This window comes from Engraulis encrasicolus, chromosome 12 (assembly GCF_034702125.1).
Source record: "Engraulis encrasicolus isolate BLACKSEA-1 chromosome 12, IST_EnEncr_1.0, whole genome shotgun sequence".
In the NCBI taxonomy this organism is placed as follows: Eukaryota; Metazoa; Chordata; class Actinopteri; order Clupeiformes; family Engraulidae; genus Engraulis; species Engraulis encrasicolus.
The window spans coordinates 25,285,472-25,304,775 of NC_085868.1; the positions used below are offsets into that span (position 1 = coordinate 25,285,472).

Consider the following 19,304-nt stretch of genomic DNA (forward strand, 5'->3'; position numbering starts at 1 on the left):
AATGGAGTGATGGCTGTACTGGCTTAGAGGTGGCTAAGACCAAGACCAAGAGAAGACAAAATGCATTAGTTTAATTAGTCGGTTGAGTGTGATCAATCACACACGGTGATGCAATGCTTAATGAAACTGCACAAGTGTGTTTCAGTCGTTCGGACTGACATTGTTGAGACGCAACTGCTTTAAGGAAGGCTTGAGAATGTTTCTGCGCCTTTCATTTAAAAAAAAAAAAAGACCCCATTTTGATTTCAATCAGGCCTATCAAAAACTTTTTTCTACAGCCTCACAAAATCATTTAATTTTAAATTACAATCAGTGGTAGTTTCAAGAACACCATCTCTCTTCATGGTCACTCCTGCTTTTATTCTACTTCACAGTTTTTAGCAAGAAAAATACTCAATGTGAGCTTGCATTTAGCAAAAAAAAGTAGATTTTAGACTTAACTAAACCGAGATAAGCCAAAAACATTGACACAGCACTAGAGTAGGTCTACGTCTAAACTGCTGTCGCCTGATGTGATGTTGCATGTCAGGACCATAGCACACATCGGCAGTGTTGCCAGATTGGGAGGTTCAATCCGCCCAATTGGGCTACTTGGGATGGCCGTCTGCGGGTAAAAAGGGGAAAAAATGATCATTTGGCATTTTTTTCTGAAGTTTTGTGCCCATAAAAGTCAATGCAATTTGTTAAAATTGGGCGGAATTTAGTGCATTTTGGCAGTTTTTGAGAACCTTTTGGGCAGAATTTGATCAGACACATCTGGCAACACTGCACATCGGGAGAGTGAAATCAGCTACCTGTACAGCACTTAGTTCCCTGGGGGAAGGTGGGCAGGTGGTGGGGGGTAAAATGGGGTTGGTGCTTCCATGATTTAGCCAATGATTAACTACACACAAGGCTCTGGTCAGGTGTGCGGGTACTTGTCACGGAGTGCAGTGAATTGCAGCCCGCGGATGACAGGTCAACACAGATGACGAAGTGCCGCTGCCACGGGAAACCAACCTGGTCTGAAAGGAGACGGCAGCAGAGCAAGGAGGAAAAGAACATAGACGGAGGAAAAAAACAAAGGAGAAAAGAAAGGTCGATACACACAAAAAAACCCTACAGTACTGAACTTGGCGGTCTGGTCTGAGAAAACCTGATAGTCAATACATAGTGTAAAAGCGCAATGATTGTTTAAAAGTCATTGTAATGTATTTGTGAATTAGCTATGGGGGGAATGAACCGGATGCCTGATGAGGGGTGCTCTTGTACTGCAACAGGCCGGCCCATCCAACACTCATCACAGGTCATTAAATGCGGACCAACGCAGGCACAGTCCTGTCATGTCTTGTCAGCGTTTGGGATATTTCTCCCCAATCATTCGTCAAGGCAGATCCCTCATCTCCAGAGACCTTGAGTTTGCAAAAAAAAATTGAGAAAAGCCAGAGAAGGAAAAAAGAAACATGGTGTGTGTGTGTGTGTGTGCGTGTGTGTGTGTGTGTGAGAGAGAGAGAGAGAGAGAGAGAGAGAGAGAGAGAGTCAGAGAGAGAGAGAGAGAGAGAGATATTTTTGCAGAGATAGACAAAATGCGCTATCGATCAGCACGTGTACTGAACACCATCAGACCGTTGAGTTTTTGCCCAAGATGAATCACTCACTCGGTACTTTGAGAGGTCATGCTCACCACCAACATGATAGTGACGGTTTAGAGGTGTAACTGGAGTGGAACAGCCACCACAAATATTGTGTTGCACATACAAATGGAATATATAGGGCCTATTACATTACATTATACTTAGCTGACGCTTTAATTTATTCAAAGCGACTTATAGTTATTATTTTTCAGGGTATTGGTTACAGGCCCTGAAGCAATGCAGGGTTAGGTGCCTTACTCAAGGGCACTTCAGCCATGGATGGAGATGTAGGGAAAGGTCTGGGGGGATTCAAACCTACAACCCCTAGATTGAAAGACCAGCTCTCTAACCACTAGGCCACGGCTGCCTACTAAAATATATTTAGTTTGCCGCAGAGGGCCAGAATGTTGCATTAAACTCACACTGACGTCATGTACATTTGTGGTTTCGTGCTTTGATCTCACCGTATGTTTGGGAGGGCAAGAAGACAATGAGGGACTGATTTTAACAACCCCTTTGCAGATATGACAAATTGTAGCCCTAGCAGTGCACTCATGTCTGGTCCTGCACGGTTGAAAATTGTGTACAATCTAGTCTACATTACACAGTGGATGCATGCAGAAGAGGACAAACTTCCATGGCAACTGTGTGACCGGCGTAATTTGTATAGCGTTCAAAGCTATTTCTGTTTCATCACATGCTGCTTCCACACTTTCCCATCATCCTGCTGTATCAACACCTGCTGTAATGTAAAATTTGTTCATTATATTTGTTTATTACTCTCCGTTTTGAGCGCAAGAAGTGTAGCATGTGGATTTTTCTGCCTAACCCCTAAACCAAAGGTGTAAAACTCAAATTCACAGCGGGCCAAAATCAAAAGCTGGGATGATGTTGCCGGCCAAATTCAATATATATATATTTTTTATCAATATTTATTACAGAAGCTTAATATTAAAAGTTAGGCACATAACACATTCCCATCCTATGAAGAGTTCAGATCCAAAACCCCCTAACTCCATTTCTGAAGACCTGCACTTCTATTTTATTAGAGAACCACGTTGTTGGTTTGGTTTACATTCATGTACTTGATAATACATATAAAAAGTTATATTATATAAATAAAATACAAAAATATGCAATTTTGATAGCTTTGTATTAAATATAAATGAAAGATTATTTTCTGAAAAGGCACTTAGGGGGTTTTGCATCTGAACTTTTCATATGTACTTATACTCTCGTATACTTCTATGAGCTAGTATGTGCTGTAACGCTATTCTGGACCCACTCATAATTCTTGATGCACAAAATTTTGCCTTCAAGTCATATTTTCTTTATATTAATTGTGCATGTGCCGTCCGTGGACCAACTGTAATACACATTTGAAATGATCTCGCGGGCCGAATAAAATGCTTCTGTGGCCAAAATTTGTCCCCTGGGCCTGAGTTTGGCATCCCTGCCCTAAACTGTCCTAAACACTGATATGTGTTAATGATGCTTGGCCACTACATGACTTAACAGAATTGTATTTTGTGATTAAGTGTTATCACTCAGCCGTGTGTATTACAAATTACGATCATGATGAATGGGCATCGACCGCACAATGAAGCCGATATGTAAAAGGCACAACCAACACTTTTAACATGTAGCTCAACAATCGCTGTTTACAACGCATTGCCTGACATATGTGTAACTGCCCTGTGGTCAGATCTATATATATGTGCAACTGCACTGTAGTCGAACCTTGTAGCGACATTGTCAAATCATATCGCCTACTCATGTCAATGCTGACTTCCTTGCCAATTTATCTGCGTGCTCCTCGAATGGAGAAGGGAAGCAAAAAACTCCATAGATTTCAATCTCTTACACACTCATCGAACCTCAATCTCACACACACACTCACTTCAATCTCATACACACTCATCGAAACCCGCCATAAATATAAACTATAAAAAAACAGCATTGCATCATGCCAAGCCTTCTGAGGAGGAAATTCATACACTACAGTTAAAAAAAAATATTGGCGAATCAATGCGGCAATGAGTGCAGATTTTTCTTTTGACTGGCTTCTCGTTGAAGGGTGCACACAGTGCAAAGGCTAATAGAGGAAGCCTCAATCAGTGCGAGTGCCTTTTTAAACAGCCAGATTTTCGGAGTCCATTTAAGTATCCCTGATATGAAAGTACACAGAATCAAACAGTCATACATCAAGCCCCCAATGATGACAGCTGTGCTATACAGCACTGGCAAACGATAACAAAATGCATTCAGAGAGTCCACATGTGACTGAGTTTCCCCCGGCAGATAAATTAGCCTCAGAAATTACGTGTTTGTTAAAAGGCAGTGGGAGCGAGTGTGTGTGTGTGTGTGTGTGTGTGTGTGTGTGTGTGTGTGTGTGTGTGTGTGTGTGTGTGTGTGTGTGTGTGTGTGTGTGTGTGTGTGTGTGTGTGTGTGTGGGATGTTTATCTACAAAAGACCTGATGGTGGTCCGGGAAAGCTAATAACCGGACAGCTTCAAGTTTACAGATAATCTTTGCCATCTTGTTATTGCCATCCCAGTAGAGCACTTCTCTGCCAATTTACCACGGTCTCAGTCATGTAATGCTGTTACGGAGCCGCAAGCGGACCCCAGGGAGCAGTGGCAGGGTCATAAATCTGCGCATTGATCACCTTTTTGCAGCAGGCCGTCGAGCCGCAGTCCACTCCAGTCCAGTCCAGCACCTCTCTGTCCATCTCATACTCTTCCTACTACTGCAACTCCCAATACTCCTCCGCCTTTACTTCCTCTCTCTCTCTCTCTCTCTCTCTCTCTCTCTCTCTCTCTCTCTCTCTCTCTCTCTCTCTCTCTCTCTCTCTCTCTCTCTCTCTGTACTATGTGGCTGTACTGTATCTCTATGTCCGTATCCTCCTCCTCCTTCCTCCCTCTCTCCCTCCTACTGCCTCTCTCGGTCTCTCTCTCTTTCTATATATGAACTGTAGCTGTATCTCTCTGTACATCTCCTCCTCCTCTCAATGCAGCGTCTCCTCCTTCCTTTCCCTTTTTTTTCTCACGCTCTCTCTCTCTCTCTATCTCTCTCTCTCTCTCTCTCTCTCTCTCTCTCTCTCTCTCTCTCTCCCTCTCTCTCTCTACACTCTCACACTATACATACGTATATATATATATATACACACACACATGAGTGTGTGTGTGTGTGTGTGTGTGTGTGTGTGTGTGTGTGCCTGTATCTCTCTCTCTATCTCCTCTTCCCACTCCAATCCATATCTTCCTCCTTCTCCGCCCCTCGCTCTACGCCTTCTCTTGCTTCTGGCTCAGTCTTCCTCTATGCAGTATGTAGCGTCTGCATATGTAGTACAGTATATCTATCAATCCATCTCCCCTGCCTCTCTCTCTCTCTCTCTCTCTCTCTCTCTCTCTCTCTCTCTCTCTCTCTCTCTCTCTCTCTCTCTCTCTCTCTCTCTCTCTCTCTCGCTCCCTCTTTTTCTCTACAAGACATGTACTCGCCTGACATAAAAATGTATATGTGTTGTATTCTAGCGTCAAACATTGTCCTTCCTTCTAGACATTATTTATCACCCACATCATCCACTATCCGTCTTCCAGTCTCTCTCTCTCTCTCTCTCTCTCTCTCTCTCTCTCTCTCTCTCTCTCTCTCTCTCTCTCTCTCTCTCTCTCTCTCTCTCTCTCTCTCTCTCTATCTCTCTCTCTCTCTCTCATCACATTCTCACAGACATCAGGTGGAAAGATGAGGAAAATGGTCGCTTTTTAACGACCAGTGTGCTGAGGAAAACACCAGTCCATGTTTGGCGAAGCATTTCATTTCCAATATCATGTGCACATGATCAATGTCTCCCCTCTGTAAAGACCGCAGAGCCGAGCTGCTGGAATGATCCCTCCACATACCGGGGAGCTATGGGAGTATTGACTCTAGGCAAGGGGAAGATGTGATGTGGCGCAGTGTGTTTATGTGTGTGTGTGTGTGTGTGTGTGTGTGTGTGTGTGTGTGTGTGTGTGTGTGTGTGTGTGTGTGTGTGTGTGTGTGTGTGTGTGTGTGTGTGTGTGTGTGTGTGTGTGTGTGTGTGTGTGTGTGTGTGTGTGCGTGTGTATATATCTCTGTCATGTTGTGTGTGCGTTGTGTGCGGGTGCGGGTGTGTGTGCGTGTGCATGGGCATGTGCATGCACGGGTGTGGGTGCGGGTGCAGGTGTGTGTGTGTGTGTGTGTGTGCATGCATGTGTGTGTGTTTGTGTATCGGAAGGGAGGGATCCGCCAACAAAGAGTATGCTTGTCCATGTATCCATTGCCGAGTGAAGACACGTAGACTGGAGCCAAACAGCTGGCTTATCGCTTCCCCAAATGATCCCCATCTCTAATTATTATCATCACCATCAACATCATCACTATCATCACCACCAGCACCAGCACCATTGTCCTAAGGGAACGCAGCTTAACAGAGGCACTCACAACCTTAATCAATAACGTGTACCAATGATTTAGGGACGGAAAAAGAACAGAACGCGCGACGACAGAGACAAAGATAGAGAAAGGGCAAAACAAAACAAGTCCCCGCAATGATCTAACATCATATCTCGTGAAAAACAAAAAACACCCTACATCTAATTCAGGCTGGCTCAAAGGGGTCAATGAGAGAGGGAGAGGAAGAGAGAGCAGAGAAAAAAAGGATAGATGTGTGGGGGGAAAAAAGGGAGTCTAGCATGCAGATGAAGCGCGGGGTGGATTATGTCCCGTGGAATAGGAGGAATCAATACCACAACTGGTTGGAAATTGAAGGAATTGACCCGGGGGGGAGAATCTAATTATAAATTAATTTGCGAAATAGATCCCCAGCTTGAAAACTGGCGCGCGCAAATTTTATTTGTTCCAATTGTGTCGCCATATGCTCGCAACAGCAAGTGCCCCCGCAGCGTCAACCAGCGCCAGACATTTAGCCTCGCCCGAGAGGACTGGGTACCGCTGCTGACAGTTTCCAAAGCAGCCCGGGAGAAAACTCCGGAATAGGCCTACTTGTTGAAGGACTGTATGGGAATTATGGGGGGAAAAAACTCCGATTCGGCCCTGCCTTGGCTCAGATTAGGCCCACATGGCCCCAACAGAAGGCCTAAGCTTCTCTGTGTCATATACACGGCAAAAAAAAACATTTCCCCTGTTTCAGTTTCATTATCAATGTATTATTCATTGGTGCATGCACTTTGCTGCTGTGGGTAATTTCATGGGAGCATTGCAAAACATAAATATTCTGTATGGCTGACTTCAAACCCAATTCAAAGCCTCTGGCACTGTACTCAGAGCTACAGTAAGGCTGAGGTTCTCCCAAATGCAAAACACCAATACTGCGTTGTCCTTCTATCCTGCTCTATGCTTCTTTTGCTCTTGTTCCTTCCTGTCTCCCTTTCCTTTGGCTTTATTGCTCGTCTCTCTGTCTCTGTCTAGAGCATCTCATTCTCTTTCTGAATGTCTCTCTCTCTCCCTCTCTGCATCTCTCTCTCTCCGTCTTCCACTCTCACTATCTCTCTTTCGCTGCATCTATCTCTTTCCATCTTCCTCTCTCTCTCTCCATCTTCCACTCTCTCTCTCTCTCTCTCTCTCTCTCTCTCTCTCTCTCTCTCTCTCTCTCTCTCTCTCTCTCGTCTCTCGTCTCTCTCTCTCAAAGGTATTTTTTGAGCGACTGCCATGCCGGTGTTTTGTAGGCCAAAACTCCGCAAGGGCATCTCACCTTGTAGTAGCTGAAAATCTGGCGCCATATTTAACATCCTTTAATATCAATTACAGTCAAGTGAGCAGGCATAATTGAATTTGTGTGGCGCTGACATCCCTTGTTAGAGCTCACTGTCGCGGCCAATTAAAGCGCTCTTCATTTTACTGGTCAATCGGTGAGTGGCTGAGCTCGGCTCCGCTCAGGTCCGACAGAACCGGGCGGCCCACTCGGCTCACTTTAAGGGTCTCTGACAGCGTTGGCCGGGCCCAGGACAGTGTCATCTGAAAGGGCCCCCCGGCGGCAAGTACATATAATGTCATGAGGACCCGATTCTGGGTCGCCCACTCGAACCAGGCAACTGACCTGTTTGTTCCTCCCTCCCTGTCAGTTTCCTTCTCTCACTGTGTCTGTGTCTGTCGATGGTTGATGAACTAGTTGTGACATCTCCCCTCTCCCGACTCCTAAAAAGCTCTTCTCACTCCACTTCAACTGGCGTGGCACAGCGCAGGGTAGCGGTGACTCAAAAAACTGCTGCAATACTCCAAGCACTGTTTTCATCAAGGCACCAAGAACTCACAGGCATACATACACACACACACACTCACACTTGCACGTATGCATACTACTCTACACACACACACGCACACACACACACACACACACACACACACACACACACACACACACACACACACACACACACACACACACACACACACACACACACACACACACACACCAACATAACAAACGCAGATAACCACATAAACCCCACAGTAACTCAATACGCTTTGAAGCTGTATATGTGTCAACTCAAAGTTAACAGATTTGAAAAGGGGCTAATGCAGACTGCCTGTTCTGTTCTGTTGTGTTCGGCTCGGTTCAGTCCGGGTGTGTGCTGCTGCCACTGCACTGCTGCACTGCTCTGCGCAGCTCCGCTGGCTGCTGGCTCCTTTATAAAGATCATTCAATCAGCTTTGATAAAGCGGGAACTCTAAGCGATGCCATTATCCTCCACTGACAAACACTATTTGCACAGAGTGAATAAATTCAGCGTGTGGGGAAATGGCGACACGGGGAGCAGCCGCCAATCACGCCAGGCTCTCCAAAAGGCAACAACACTCTGAATGTCAAGTCAACATTTACTAAAAAAAAAAAAAACCCGGAAAAGAAAATGTTGGCTTGTGTTTTCAATTAATCGGGGCTCCACATCAGCGTATGTGCTTTAAAGACAGAAAGAAAGAAAAAAAAACAGTCGATAAACAAAACAAAACAACAAACAAAAACGAAAATGGGAAAAGATTATCGCGCCGGGTGGTCCATCAGTCTGAAACACATTAGCAAGCTGTACCACCAAAAATAATTACACAAACTCCATTAAGTTAATAAAGCGTTCCTCAATATTTTCGTTGGCATGTCTTGGTCTGTTTTTCGTGATGCACGCAGGGCCACTGCTAAGGTTTTGGAGGTCCTAAGCATAACTGGTCAGGATGCCACCCTCATAATTACATAATGATAACAATAATACATTTTTTCCAGTCAATTTCAATTCAGGAGGCCCCAATTTTGTGGGCAAAGTCGTTGAGGCCCTATGCGCTCTGCTTACTCTGCTTATGCCTAGCAGTGGCCCTGGATACACGCATGACAGGGCGTAACTTCTTCACAAGGAGCCAATCAAGCTGTCTAGATGAGATTCTCTCTGAAGTGCATATTGGGGACGCGTTGGCTCTTAAAAAAGAGTCCCTTGCCTGTCACCACTGACATACAGCCCGGTGAACTTTGACCCTTGACAGCTGGACAGGAGGTCATGTACGTAATCTCGCTCGCTGAAATTCACCATCATTGTCAAGGGATTTGGAATGCCAAGATGGGGAAAGGGGAGGAAATCCTTTTGGATGGCAACACGTGTGTGCATGTGTGACGTTCATGAAATAGTCATCAGTGTGAGCTAGCAAAGAAATACCAATATCAAATACTTCAAGCAACTGATGTAGGCGTTATAATACCCTATTACATCAATGACAGCCTAATTGAATTTTTCTGAGGCATCGTCTTTTGACATACTTCTATTAGATAAAATTAACATTGACTTCCATTGAAAATGAGAAAAGCAGAGAGGGCCCTATTCCTGAAGGAAGGCAGATAGTGACACACACGCACATGCACACGCACGCGAACGCGAGCGCTCACACACACACACACACACACACACACACACACACACACACACACACACACACACACACACACACACACACACACACACACACACACACACACACACACACACACACACACACACACACACAAACACACATCAGGACATACACACACATCAGGACACACACACACACACACACACACACACACACACAAACACACATCACACATTTTATGATTAGTTTTGAACACAGTGGGATTTCAAACTCAGAAACACACACTGGTTCTTTAACCATAGCCAACATAAAGGGTGGTAGGCTACTTTGTGGAACCCAAGGAAGTCAGCCAAGTCTTAAAAAAGGACACTGCTGTGAAGATTTTGGGAGCAAAAAAAAAATAAAAAAAAATCGACAACTGAGATGAATGCCTTCCTATTGTGTTTGTGTTCAGGGTAGAGGAAAAATACAATGCGGGGGGGGGCTCAGCAAGCGGGAACGTGGTTCATCAAGCATTGTGCGAATATCAATGTTCATTGGATTCCATTCAAAAATTCACAGACAGTTTATCCCTCCCGCATGGTAATGGCAAGCGGCATTAGCAGTACACCACACACTTTCCCATTTTCATCATTCAACACACTTCTGAGCCACTCTCTCTCTCGCTCGCCTAGCCCATCACAATGTGAAACGGCTGGAAAGAATGTCATTGTTCCGGCAAGAAGGGCCACAATTAATGACTTGGGCGAAAGAACGCACACACGCTCATTTTAATTACAAATTTGCAATCATGCGGGCAATTCCTTTTTCAAATATTATTCCGTGACTCAACACTGGGTGGGAATAATGACAATTCCCAACAAGGCAGGGAAACAATTTGTTCAGATTTCACTACAATCCCTTATGTTACGTGACAATTATTCGTAAAGTTAATGACTGAATGACTGAAAAGGGATTTTTCTTCAGGTTTATTGGGTTTTATTTTCACCATTGTAGATCTGGAGGTAATTCTAAAGCAATGCGGAAAGAACTAACTGGTGATGCTTTAAGTCAATATTTCATCTAAGAATCAATTATAAATTATAAAGCTTGCTTTCACTTATTTCTCTTTTGCCTGACACTTTGCCTGGCTACACATTATGATCAAAAGAAATGAATTGTAATGAAAATATATAAAATGAAAACTGAAAAGCAAGTGAAACAAGGTCAGAGTTTTAAAAAAAGTACTAATACAAAAATAGGAAGCCTTCCTTTCCTAAAGCAGAGTGTGCGAATGAATGGACAAGAGATGCAGTTCTTTTGTCGGTGTCAAAATCTCTTTCATCTCTCTCATTTTACCAACCCTCATCGCGCCACTTAGAAACAAATTTACTGATAGTCCTTCAAGCACATGACAGGTCTGAGCTTGCAAAGGTTATATCCTACAGCTAAGTAAACACTCTGCATTCAGTTGATACCTTTTCCACCCACTTATTATACGGTACATGTGTGTACATACCAACAGCTATCTACATGTATGTATGTGCATACCTACTTTACATACATACTAACCCTAGATATAAATATACATATTCATTCACACTAGAAAATATCCTTCTCATAGCCATAGGCAGTACATGTTCTGTAGCGTATGTCATCTACTCGTGATATGTTGATCAGTTTCTTTTTAATACATACATTATGCAAAATTGCAGAGTTTGGTCAACCATTTATCCAAATCAGCAGCCAGGATGTTTGATGAAGGGAGACAGGTGTGAGGACAAGGAAGGAAGCGCTGCTCCATCAATGTGTTAAGCCCTGGGTGGGGTGTGTGTGTGTGTGTGTGTGTGTGTGTGTGTGTGTGTGTGTGTGTGTGTGTGTGTGTGTGTGTGTGTGTGTGTGTGTGTGTGTGTGTGTGTGTGTGTGTGTGCGTGAGCGTGTGCGTGTGTGTGTGTGATGATGATGACAGCCATGAGATGACATGATCAGCACACATCGCACACACACACACGCTACCGAAACCGAGTGCTTGCTCGCTCGCTCGCTCGCTCTCTCACTCGTTTCAGGGCGCGTATAATGCAGCACAAAGGGAGGGCTTTGATAGGGAAATTATACATGCACACAAATGCAAGGTTGCCATGTATTAAAAATTCATCATATGGACTCACAGCAGCCCACGGCCCCACTCCAACCTCCTCCACCTCCTCTACCACCCCTAGTCCCCCCACCACTCATAATGTGGAAGCAGATCCACAGATCACTGCAGGCTGGTTTGATGATGGATTGAGCTTCATAAGTACGTCAATGTACAGCAGCAGCACGCACAGTGTCATCAGGGACGCCGACAGCATTGAGTGGGGCCCCGGAGAAAAAAGAAATCGGCTCAAAGGGGGCCCACTCTCTCTCAATACATTGTAATGGGTACCAATTCTGAGCCACAACCCCCCCACACCCGTTTCCCGGGCCCGGGGCCAACTGTCCCCTTTTTCCCCTCGTGTCGGCAGGCCTGAATATCGTATCCGACCGCAGCACTACTGCCTTTTCCTGGAGATGCTGAGCCTGAGATAAGGATGTGACCAGGAGGGTCTACTACACTATACGCAACACTTCTCTTGATCTCTACCGGCATCGGCAAAGTGGTTGGATATGAAGTGGTTATGATATGGCCCTTGGACATGGATAATGTATGGAATAGGCATAACAGGAATCGGGCATTAATTCTGAAATGGCAAAATGATTTGGTGATAAGTGGGTAGGCCTATATAAGACATTAGGGCCATTAGATCTCACTGTAGGCCTATCATGGCTCACTGAGTGAACGGAGGAATGAATAAATGAATATGAGTGAATGAATGAATGAATGAATGAATGAATGAATGAATGAATGAATGAATGAATGAATGAATGAACGAACGAACGAACGAATGAATGAATCAATTAATCAATCAATCAATACATCAATCAATCAATACATCAATCAATCAATACATCAATAAATCAATGGATTGATTGGGGAAATGAGCCTAGTGAAAAAGAAGAAACATAAACAAAAACATGGTCAAACATTACGTCTGCCCTTCAACTGAGATGCGGCAACAAAGCCGACGCACTGTTCTCTACGCGTCACACCATGATTTATGGCAGAGCCAACACCGAACTCTCTAATAAGGCTAACAACGGAGAACAATGGCAAACGATCCAGCCCAGCCCAGCCCAGCCTAGCCAGTGTGGAAGCTCTATTTATTACGCGTCTGCTTTGCCAATCCCTTCCCCTTCCCCTTCCCCTTTCCACTTCCACAGGCTGCCTGCCTACTGCCCATGCAGCCAAGCACCTGGGAGAGAGCCCAGGGGAAGGCACTGACAAAGAGCAGCAGCACTAAGCCGTGCTATTGCCCAACGCTAAAGCACCCACGCTGGCCAGCCTGCCCAGGGGGGTGGGATGGAGGGATGGAGAGAGTGAGAGAGAGGTGGGGGGGAATGGAGGAGGGAGAGAGAGAGAGAGAGAGAGTGAGAGAGAGAGAGAGGGGGGGGAGGGAGGGAGTGAGGGTGAGAGGTAGAGAGAGAAAGAGAGTGGGTAGCGAGAGAGAGAGAGAGAGAGAGAGAGAGAGAGAGAGAGAGAGAGAGAGAGAGAGAGAGAGAGAGAGAGAGAGAGAGAGAGAAGAAGGGAGTGATGGGGAGGGATGGAGGTTAGATAATAATGGGCACACTGAAATAACAGAAGTCAACCAAGGATGGATGCACATACTTTTTGTGTTTCTTAGTTTGGTTTAGTTTGGTTTGTTGTCACAGTTTTGCTGTTGCATTTACAGTATGTAGCAGTTATTTTTCTCAGAGAAGGATTTTTTTGTTAAAATAATATCAGCCAAACTGTTTGGTTTCAATGACTTCCTCTACATTCCGCAGTCTACAGAGGCCTAGTAGTAACAAAATTGGTGCAGTAATGTGCGCACAGTAGACAGAAATAGAAGAGTGGAAAGAGAATGAAGAGGAGAGTGGAGGGAGGGATGGAGAGGAGAGGGGGAAAAAAAAGAACTCCAGCATTTTGATTAATGGGTTACATGCGTTTCTGACCTTTCGTTCTACATTTTTACTCGGAGTAAATACCATAAAAGGTCACCCCGTGACCCAACGAGTGATTGAATCTACATGGTGGCACGTATGGATGGTTGTTGGTGGTCCCTTTAATAATCTATGGACATACACCGGTGGGTTTCGGCATGGACAAAGTCAATTGTGAATTGTGGCCAAATGAATCCAACATGAATCCCCCCCCCCCTCCCACGCCCACCCACCCCCCATCTGCCGCACAATGTTTCTTCCTCTTAAAAGGCACCTAACAACAGCCGACCTTTGACCTTAGTAGCCCATTTCCATTTGCGTTAAAACATGTCCTTTGGATGCTAATGCTAATGCATGTGTATGTTTATTAATGCGTTTAATGTCAGCCGTGGAGGTCAGTGGATTATGTCAAATGTTTGGCTATTCTGCTCTTTACAGTAAAAAGGTCTGCGCTGTTATGTCACTGGCTGCCCACGGCCAATGGCATGGTGGTGCCACCTTCAATATGTCCCCCTCTGTCCTCTGTCTCTCTCCACCTTTAGACATGAACACACACACGTGCACGCACGCACGCACGCACACATACACACATACACACACACACACACACACACACACAGCGAAACCTGTATGCACATCCACGCATGAGTGCACACACACACACACACACATTCATACACACACACACGCGCGCGCGCGCGCAGCTAAACCTGTATGCATATCCGCATTTGCATACACACACACACACACACACAAACAGATCCTGAACACACAAACAAATGCACACACACGCACGCACACACACACACACACATAAACACACATAAACACACACACGCACACGCATACACACACACACACACACACGGACACACGGACACACGGACACACGGACACACACACACGGACACACACACACGGACACATGTAAGCACAGAGGCCGTTAAATGTGTTCCCACGCGACACCTCCAATATGCCACCCCTCAGCGTCCTGCTGCTCCAGATTAGAGCTGATAATGGTGGCGTGGTGGGCCCCCGTTCCACTTGAGGAGAGGGGCCATCTGTCCCCGTGGCGGGGGGCCCCGGCCACCTTGCTGGAGGAACTCTCCTTGTATCCCCCCACCTGCCCCCGGCCATTACGAAGACAAAGATGAGGAGGAGAGGGAGGAAAAGGAAGAGCAGAAAGAGGAGGAGGAGGAGGTGGAGGTGGAAGGAGAGGAGGGGAGGCCCAGGGCACCATTACCGAGACGAGGAGGAGGAGGAGGAGGAGGAGGGTGACAACTGAAGTTTTACGGAGAGAATGAAGAGCAGGAGGAAGAAGAGGAGGAGGGAGAAGAGATGAGGTGAAAAGAGAAGCAAGGGAAACCACCTTTCTGGAGCTCGCCCTACCTCAGGCCTTTACAAAGACGAAGAGGAGGAGGAGGAGGAGGAGGAGGAAAATGGGTGGAGAAAGAAGAAGAAGGAGGAGGAGGAGGAGGAGGAAGAGGAGGAAGAGGAGGAAAATGGGTGTAGAAAGAAGAAGAGGAGGTGGAGGAAGAGGAGGAGAAAACAGTGGAAGATAGGGTGACCACCAGGCAGGAACAGGAAGGGAAGGAAAAAAGAGGAGGAGAAGGTGCCTGCCACCTGTCTGGAGCTCTCCCTGAAGGAACACAAGGAGGAGGAACAGGAGACGGAGGTGGAGGAGGAAGAAGAGACGGGAAAAGAGGAGGAGAGGAGAGGAGCAGGAGGAGATTGAGGAGCAAAATGAGGAAAAGTAAGGAGACGAAAGGGAGGAGGAGGAGGAGGAGGGCGGGAAGAAGGAGGAGAGAAGAGGTGCAAGAGTGTTGTGTGCTGCTGCTGTTGTTAACAGTACAGGCTGCAGCTGCCTATAGGCTTGGTAAATGCAGGAGCTAATGTTGGCTATGTTCTTATCTCTCCCTCCCTACCCCTCTCTCCCTCTCTCCCTCCCTACCTCTCTCTCCCTCCCTCTCTCCCTACCTCTCTCTCTCTCTCTCCAGCATCAGCTGCAGCAGGAGAAGCTTTTTGGCCACACTGTATATTTCTCTTTTTTTATCCAGCAGAGGGAACGAACGGGAATCAATTAGCCAAGCAAGGGTGACCTACTTAAACAACAAACATGCTGCAGAGACCCCTCACTTCCCTCCGCTTCCCTTCCTCGGGGACTGGCTTATTCACCATCATCATCATCATCATCATCATCAAAATCATCCCCCCACCCCCCACATGTACTTCTATCTATCTATCTATCTATCTATCTATCTATCTATCTATCTATCTATCTATCTATCTATCTATCTATCTATCTATCTATCTATCTATCTATCTATCTATCTATCTATCTATCTATCTATCTATCTATCTATCTATCTATCTGTCTGTCTGTATCCGTCTGTCTGCCTGTCAACACATGCATAGACAGATAGAAGAATAATAGGCCCGATTCTCATAACACCAGCCTCGCCGGTTGGCAGGTGGTGCAGGGGCGGTGAATGTTACAGAACCAGAATCAGATCCCTCCTCTGCTGCAGCTGGCCAATCTCCCAGCTACAGTATAGCTATACCTCCAGTTCAGTCCTCATTCACATAAAAAATCCACTTGCACACTTACACCGCCACCCCAACCCCCCCAATTGCCATTCACTCGCCACCCACGGCACCTCTGCCAATCTTCCAGCTAGAGTATAGCTCCTGTCTCTCAGCTACAGTATAGCTATACCTCCAGTCCAGTCCTCATTCACATTAAAAAATCCACCTGCACACTTCCACAACAACCCCTACCCCCCTTGCCATTCACTGGCCACCCATGGCACCTCGGCCAATCTTCCAGCTAGAGTACAGCTCCTGTCTCCCCAGCATAGCATGCCATACAGTATAGCTCCAGTCCAGTCAGCCTTTACCCAAGAATACTTCCACACCTCCACCCAATCCCCCCCACATTGCCATTCACCTGCCACCCCTCTGCACCTCTGTCTCAATCTTCACATCTCCGCCACCCACTCTGTCCACCTCTGCAGTCACACTATATCCCTGTCTGTCTGTCCATCTGTCCGTCTGTCTGTCTGTCTGTCTGTCTGTCTGTCTGTCTGTCTGCCTGCCTGCCTGCCTGCCTGCCAGTTAGATTCTCTCAGCTGAGAAACTCACTTGCCTGCTGACTTGGCCTCACTGTTAAAAAATGTAATCTTAGCAAGCTTATTTTTTTCTAGCTTCAAGTGAAAAACATCTAGTCAGTACAGCCCACAACTGCTACAAACAAGACAAATGAACAAGTAAATACTACGTGCTTCACTGGCAATTTCTTGGAGTAAAACAAGTCTAAAAAGTCTAAAATGTCTAGGTCAAAAGACATCTACATAGTTATTGGGTGTATATTTCTTAAAGATGCACTCTGTAGTATTTTTAGGGGTTTTAGTTCCAGAATTACGTAAGGCTGCTCACTCACAAATGTAACAAATACTACCACCATCAAATTCCAAGTTCTATCATTATGACTGAGGATTTTTTTCTCTGCAACACTTCCTTTACTTTGGTCATACTAGTAAATATCAATTTATTGCTTAGTAAATATTCATTAAAGGATATTCATTTTTGTGGTGGTGTTGAGAGAAAAAATAAGTGCCCGCTGGGCTTTGGATGCGTTTACGTGGGCTGATTGGTGTTGGAAGTCCAGGCAGCCAAAGGGTGTGTCCAAAACACTTTTTTTCCCCTGTCAGTTTCTCCGTTGAAGTAGAAACCTTGTCTGACTAAAGTGCTCTAACCTTCAAAACTTCTACAGTCTTTGCTCATCTCCCTTTTGTGAGCACTTAAGAAGCAGAAATGTGCAAAGTGTTCTTTTAGACAAACAGCACTTTACTGTAAGTTGAATGCACTTCATCTCAGACATGGAGCGTGGACAACGTTTTGAAATACCGAACCCAATGGACTAAGAAAAAAATTTTCACAGTGTAAGAACAAAATACTGGACTACGTAACATCACCATCTTTTTCTCTTTTCTCGGTGGAAACTGATTCAAGCTCAGTACCATATACTCGGAACTCGGACCCAAACAGCCCAGAGACAAGAAAGACCATTTGGAAACGGAGACGCAGGTAAGAAGATCAGTTCCAGATACCGACCTCAGACACAAGCAGACCAGAGACAAGGAAGACATTCCGGAAATGGAGGGCAATAAATAGGTGACGATGGCACAAGTGCAGTTACAGTAAGAGAGAGAGAGAGAGAGAAAGAGAGAGAGAGAGAGAGAAAGAGAGAGCCTAACCTGATCCCCTCTTGGACACCACCTTCAGGCTCCTGATGACCGTAGCGTAGAGCAGGATCTGCAGAGGGATGGGCGCTTTCATTTTTCACCTGTCCTTGGGTCCTGGAACAGGAAACAAACCGAGAGAAAGGGAGAGGGAGAGGGAGAGAAAGGGAGAAAGAGAAAGAGACCAGGAGGTAGAGAAAAGAGAGAAAGAAGAGGGAGATGGAGAGGGGAGAGAACGGTAGAGAGAGAGAGAGAGAGAGAGAGAGAGAGAGAGAGAGAGAGAGAGAGAGAGAGAGAGAGAGAGAGAGAGAGAGAGGAGGAAGGGGAGAGAGAGAGAGGCAACAGAACAGAGGTATGGAAAAGGAGAGCGAAAGGGATGGAGAGGGAGAGAAAAGAGGGAGGGGGAGAGAAAAGGAAATGGACATGGACATGGAGAGACAGGGCAAGCAAGATGGAGGGAGAGAAAGAGGGAGGGGAGAGAAAAAGAGAGAGTTTGCGTCAAACAGGTGTCACAAGTTTGTCACGGCTGAGCGAACAGCTGTCCTCTCACTGAAGCAGAGAGTTCAGACAGTATCGGGGAGAAAGAGGAGCCTGCCTGATGCAAAGGCCAACATGAACGTGTGACTCAGCAGAAATAGGGAAGACAGGGCCACATGAATTTATTTTCTCAAAAAAAAAAAAAGCCACTGTACTGTACAGCCACTGACACCAACCAGCAACCATACAGAAACAGTGTAAAAATCACTACACTTTTGTATATAAATGACTCAGGATTCATTACTTAATTGCTGGGATGTGGCCTCTCCCCAATAGCACCTTATTGAAGACATTACCAGTGAAAAAAAACTCATTTTGTTGCAAGCCAACAAACAGAACAAGAGTATGAAGATGAAGATATCACCACATTTCTGAAGCTGAATTATCCGTTCATTTCAAATAACAGCCCCTTCTCATCTTTCAGCACATGATGACACACCATGTCATCATATCAATCAGTCAATGGAATTTGCAAAGCCATCTGAATCCAGGTTTTAGGCAACAGCGATATCACAGCATGATTGAAGCCAAATTATGAACTTGTTTCTTAATCGTTATAATTTTTTCTCAGATTTCAACATCTGATGACATTTGTCATCAAGTCATCAAACTGAGTTGTCATAATCCTCTTCAAACAAACATGATCAATATTAAGTCATCATGGCATGGCAATACTGCTGTTACTGAAATAGTTAGGAATTAATTCCTTGGCATTCCCCTTCATAGTAACCCCTTCACATGCAGTATGTACGCACACCCTTTTTTGACAACAAAATTTATTTAAAAAATCTGTTGTCATGTCAGTTGAAACACAAAGTATCCATATTCAGTCTAAATTTAACTGTGACTCGATCATTCCATTACTGTGGCATAATGGATGTATGTAGGCTGTCGAAATAAGTACAAGGCCACATGTCCTTAACAATGGCCACCATTCATGCAGCCTTCTGCTGCGTGTTGTTGCTTCTCCGCTACGGAAAGATCAAAGGGTCATTTTCGTGACCATGCAC

At 45.4% G+C, this 19,304-nt stretch overlaps 1 protein-coding gene across 1 annotated transcript in view; it reads right to left on the reverse strand.

The window, feature by feature from the left end:
* il1rapl1b (interleukin 1 receptor accessory protein-like 1b) overlaps positions 1-19,304 on the reverse strand; it is a 595,103-nt gene that overhangs the window by 533,975 nt on the left and 41,824 nt on the right. Inside the window, exon 3 of the mRNA XM_063212610.1 lies at positions 17,773-17,874. Within this exon, the coding sequence (XP_063068680.1) occupies positions 17,773-17,854 (82 nt within the window). The 5' untranslated portion in view covers positions 17,855-17,874. The remainder of the gene's footprint in view (positions 1-17,772; positions 17,875-19,304) is intronic.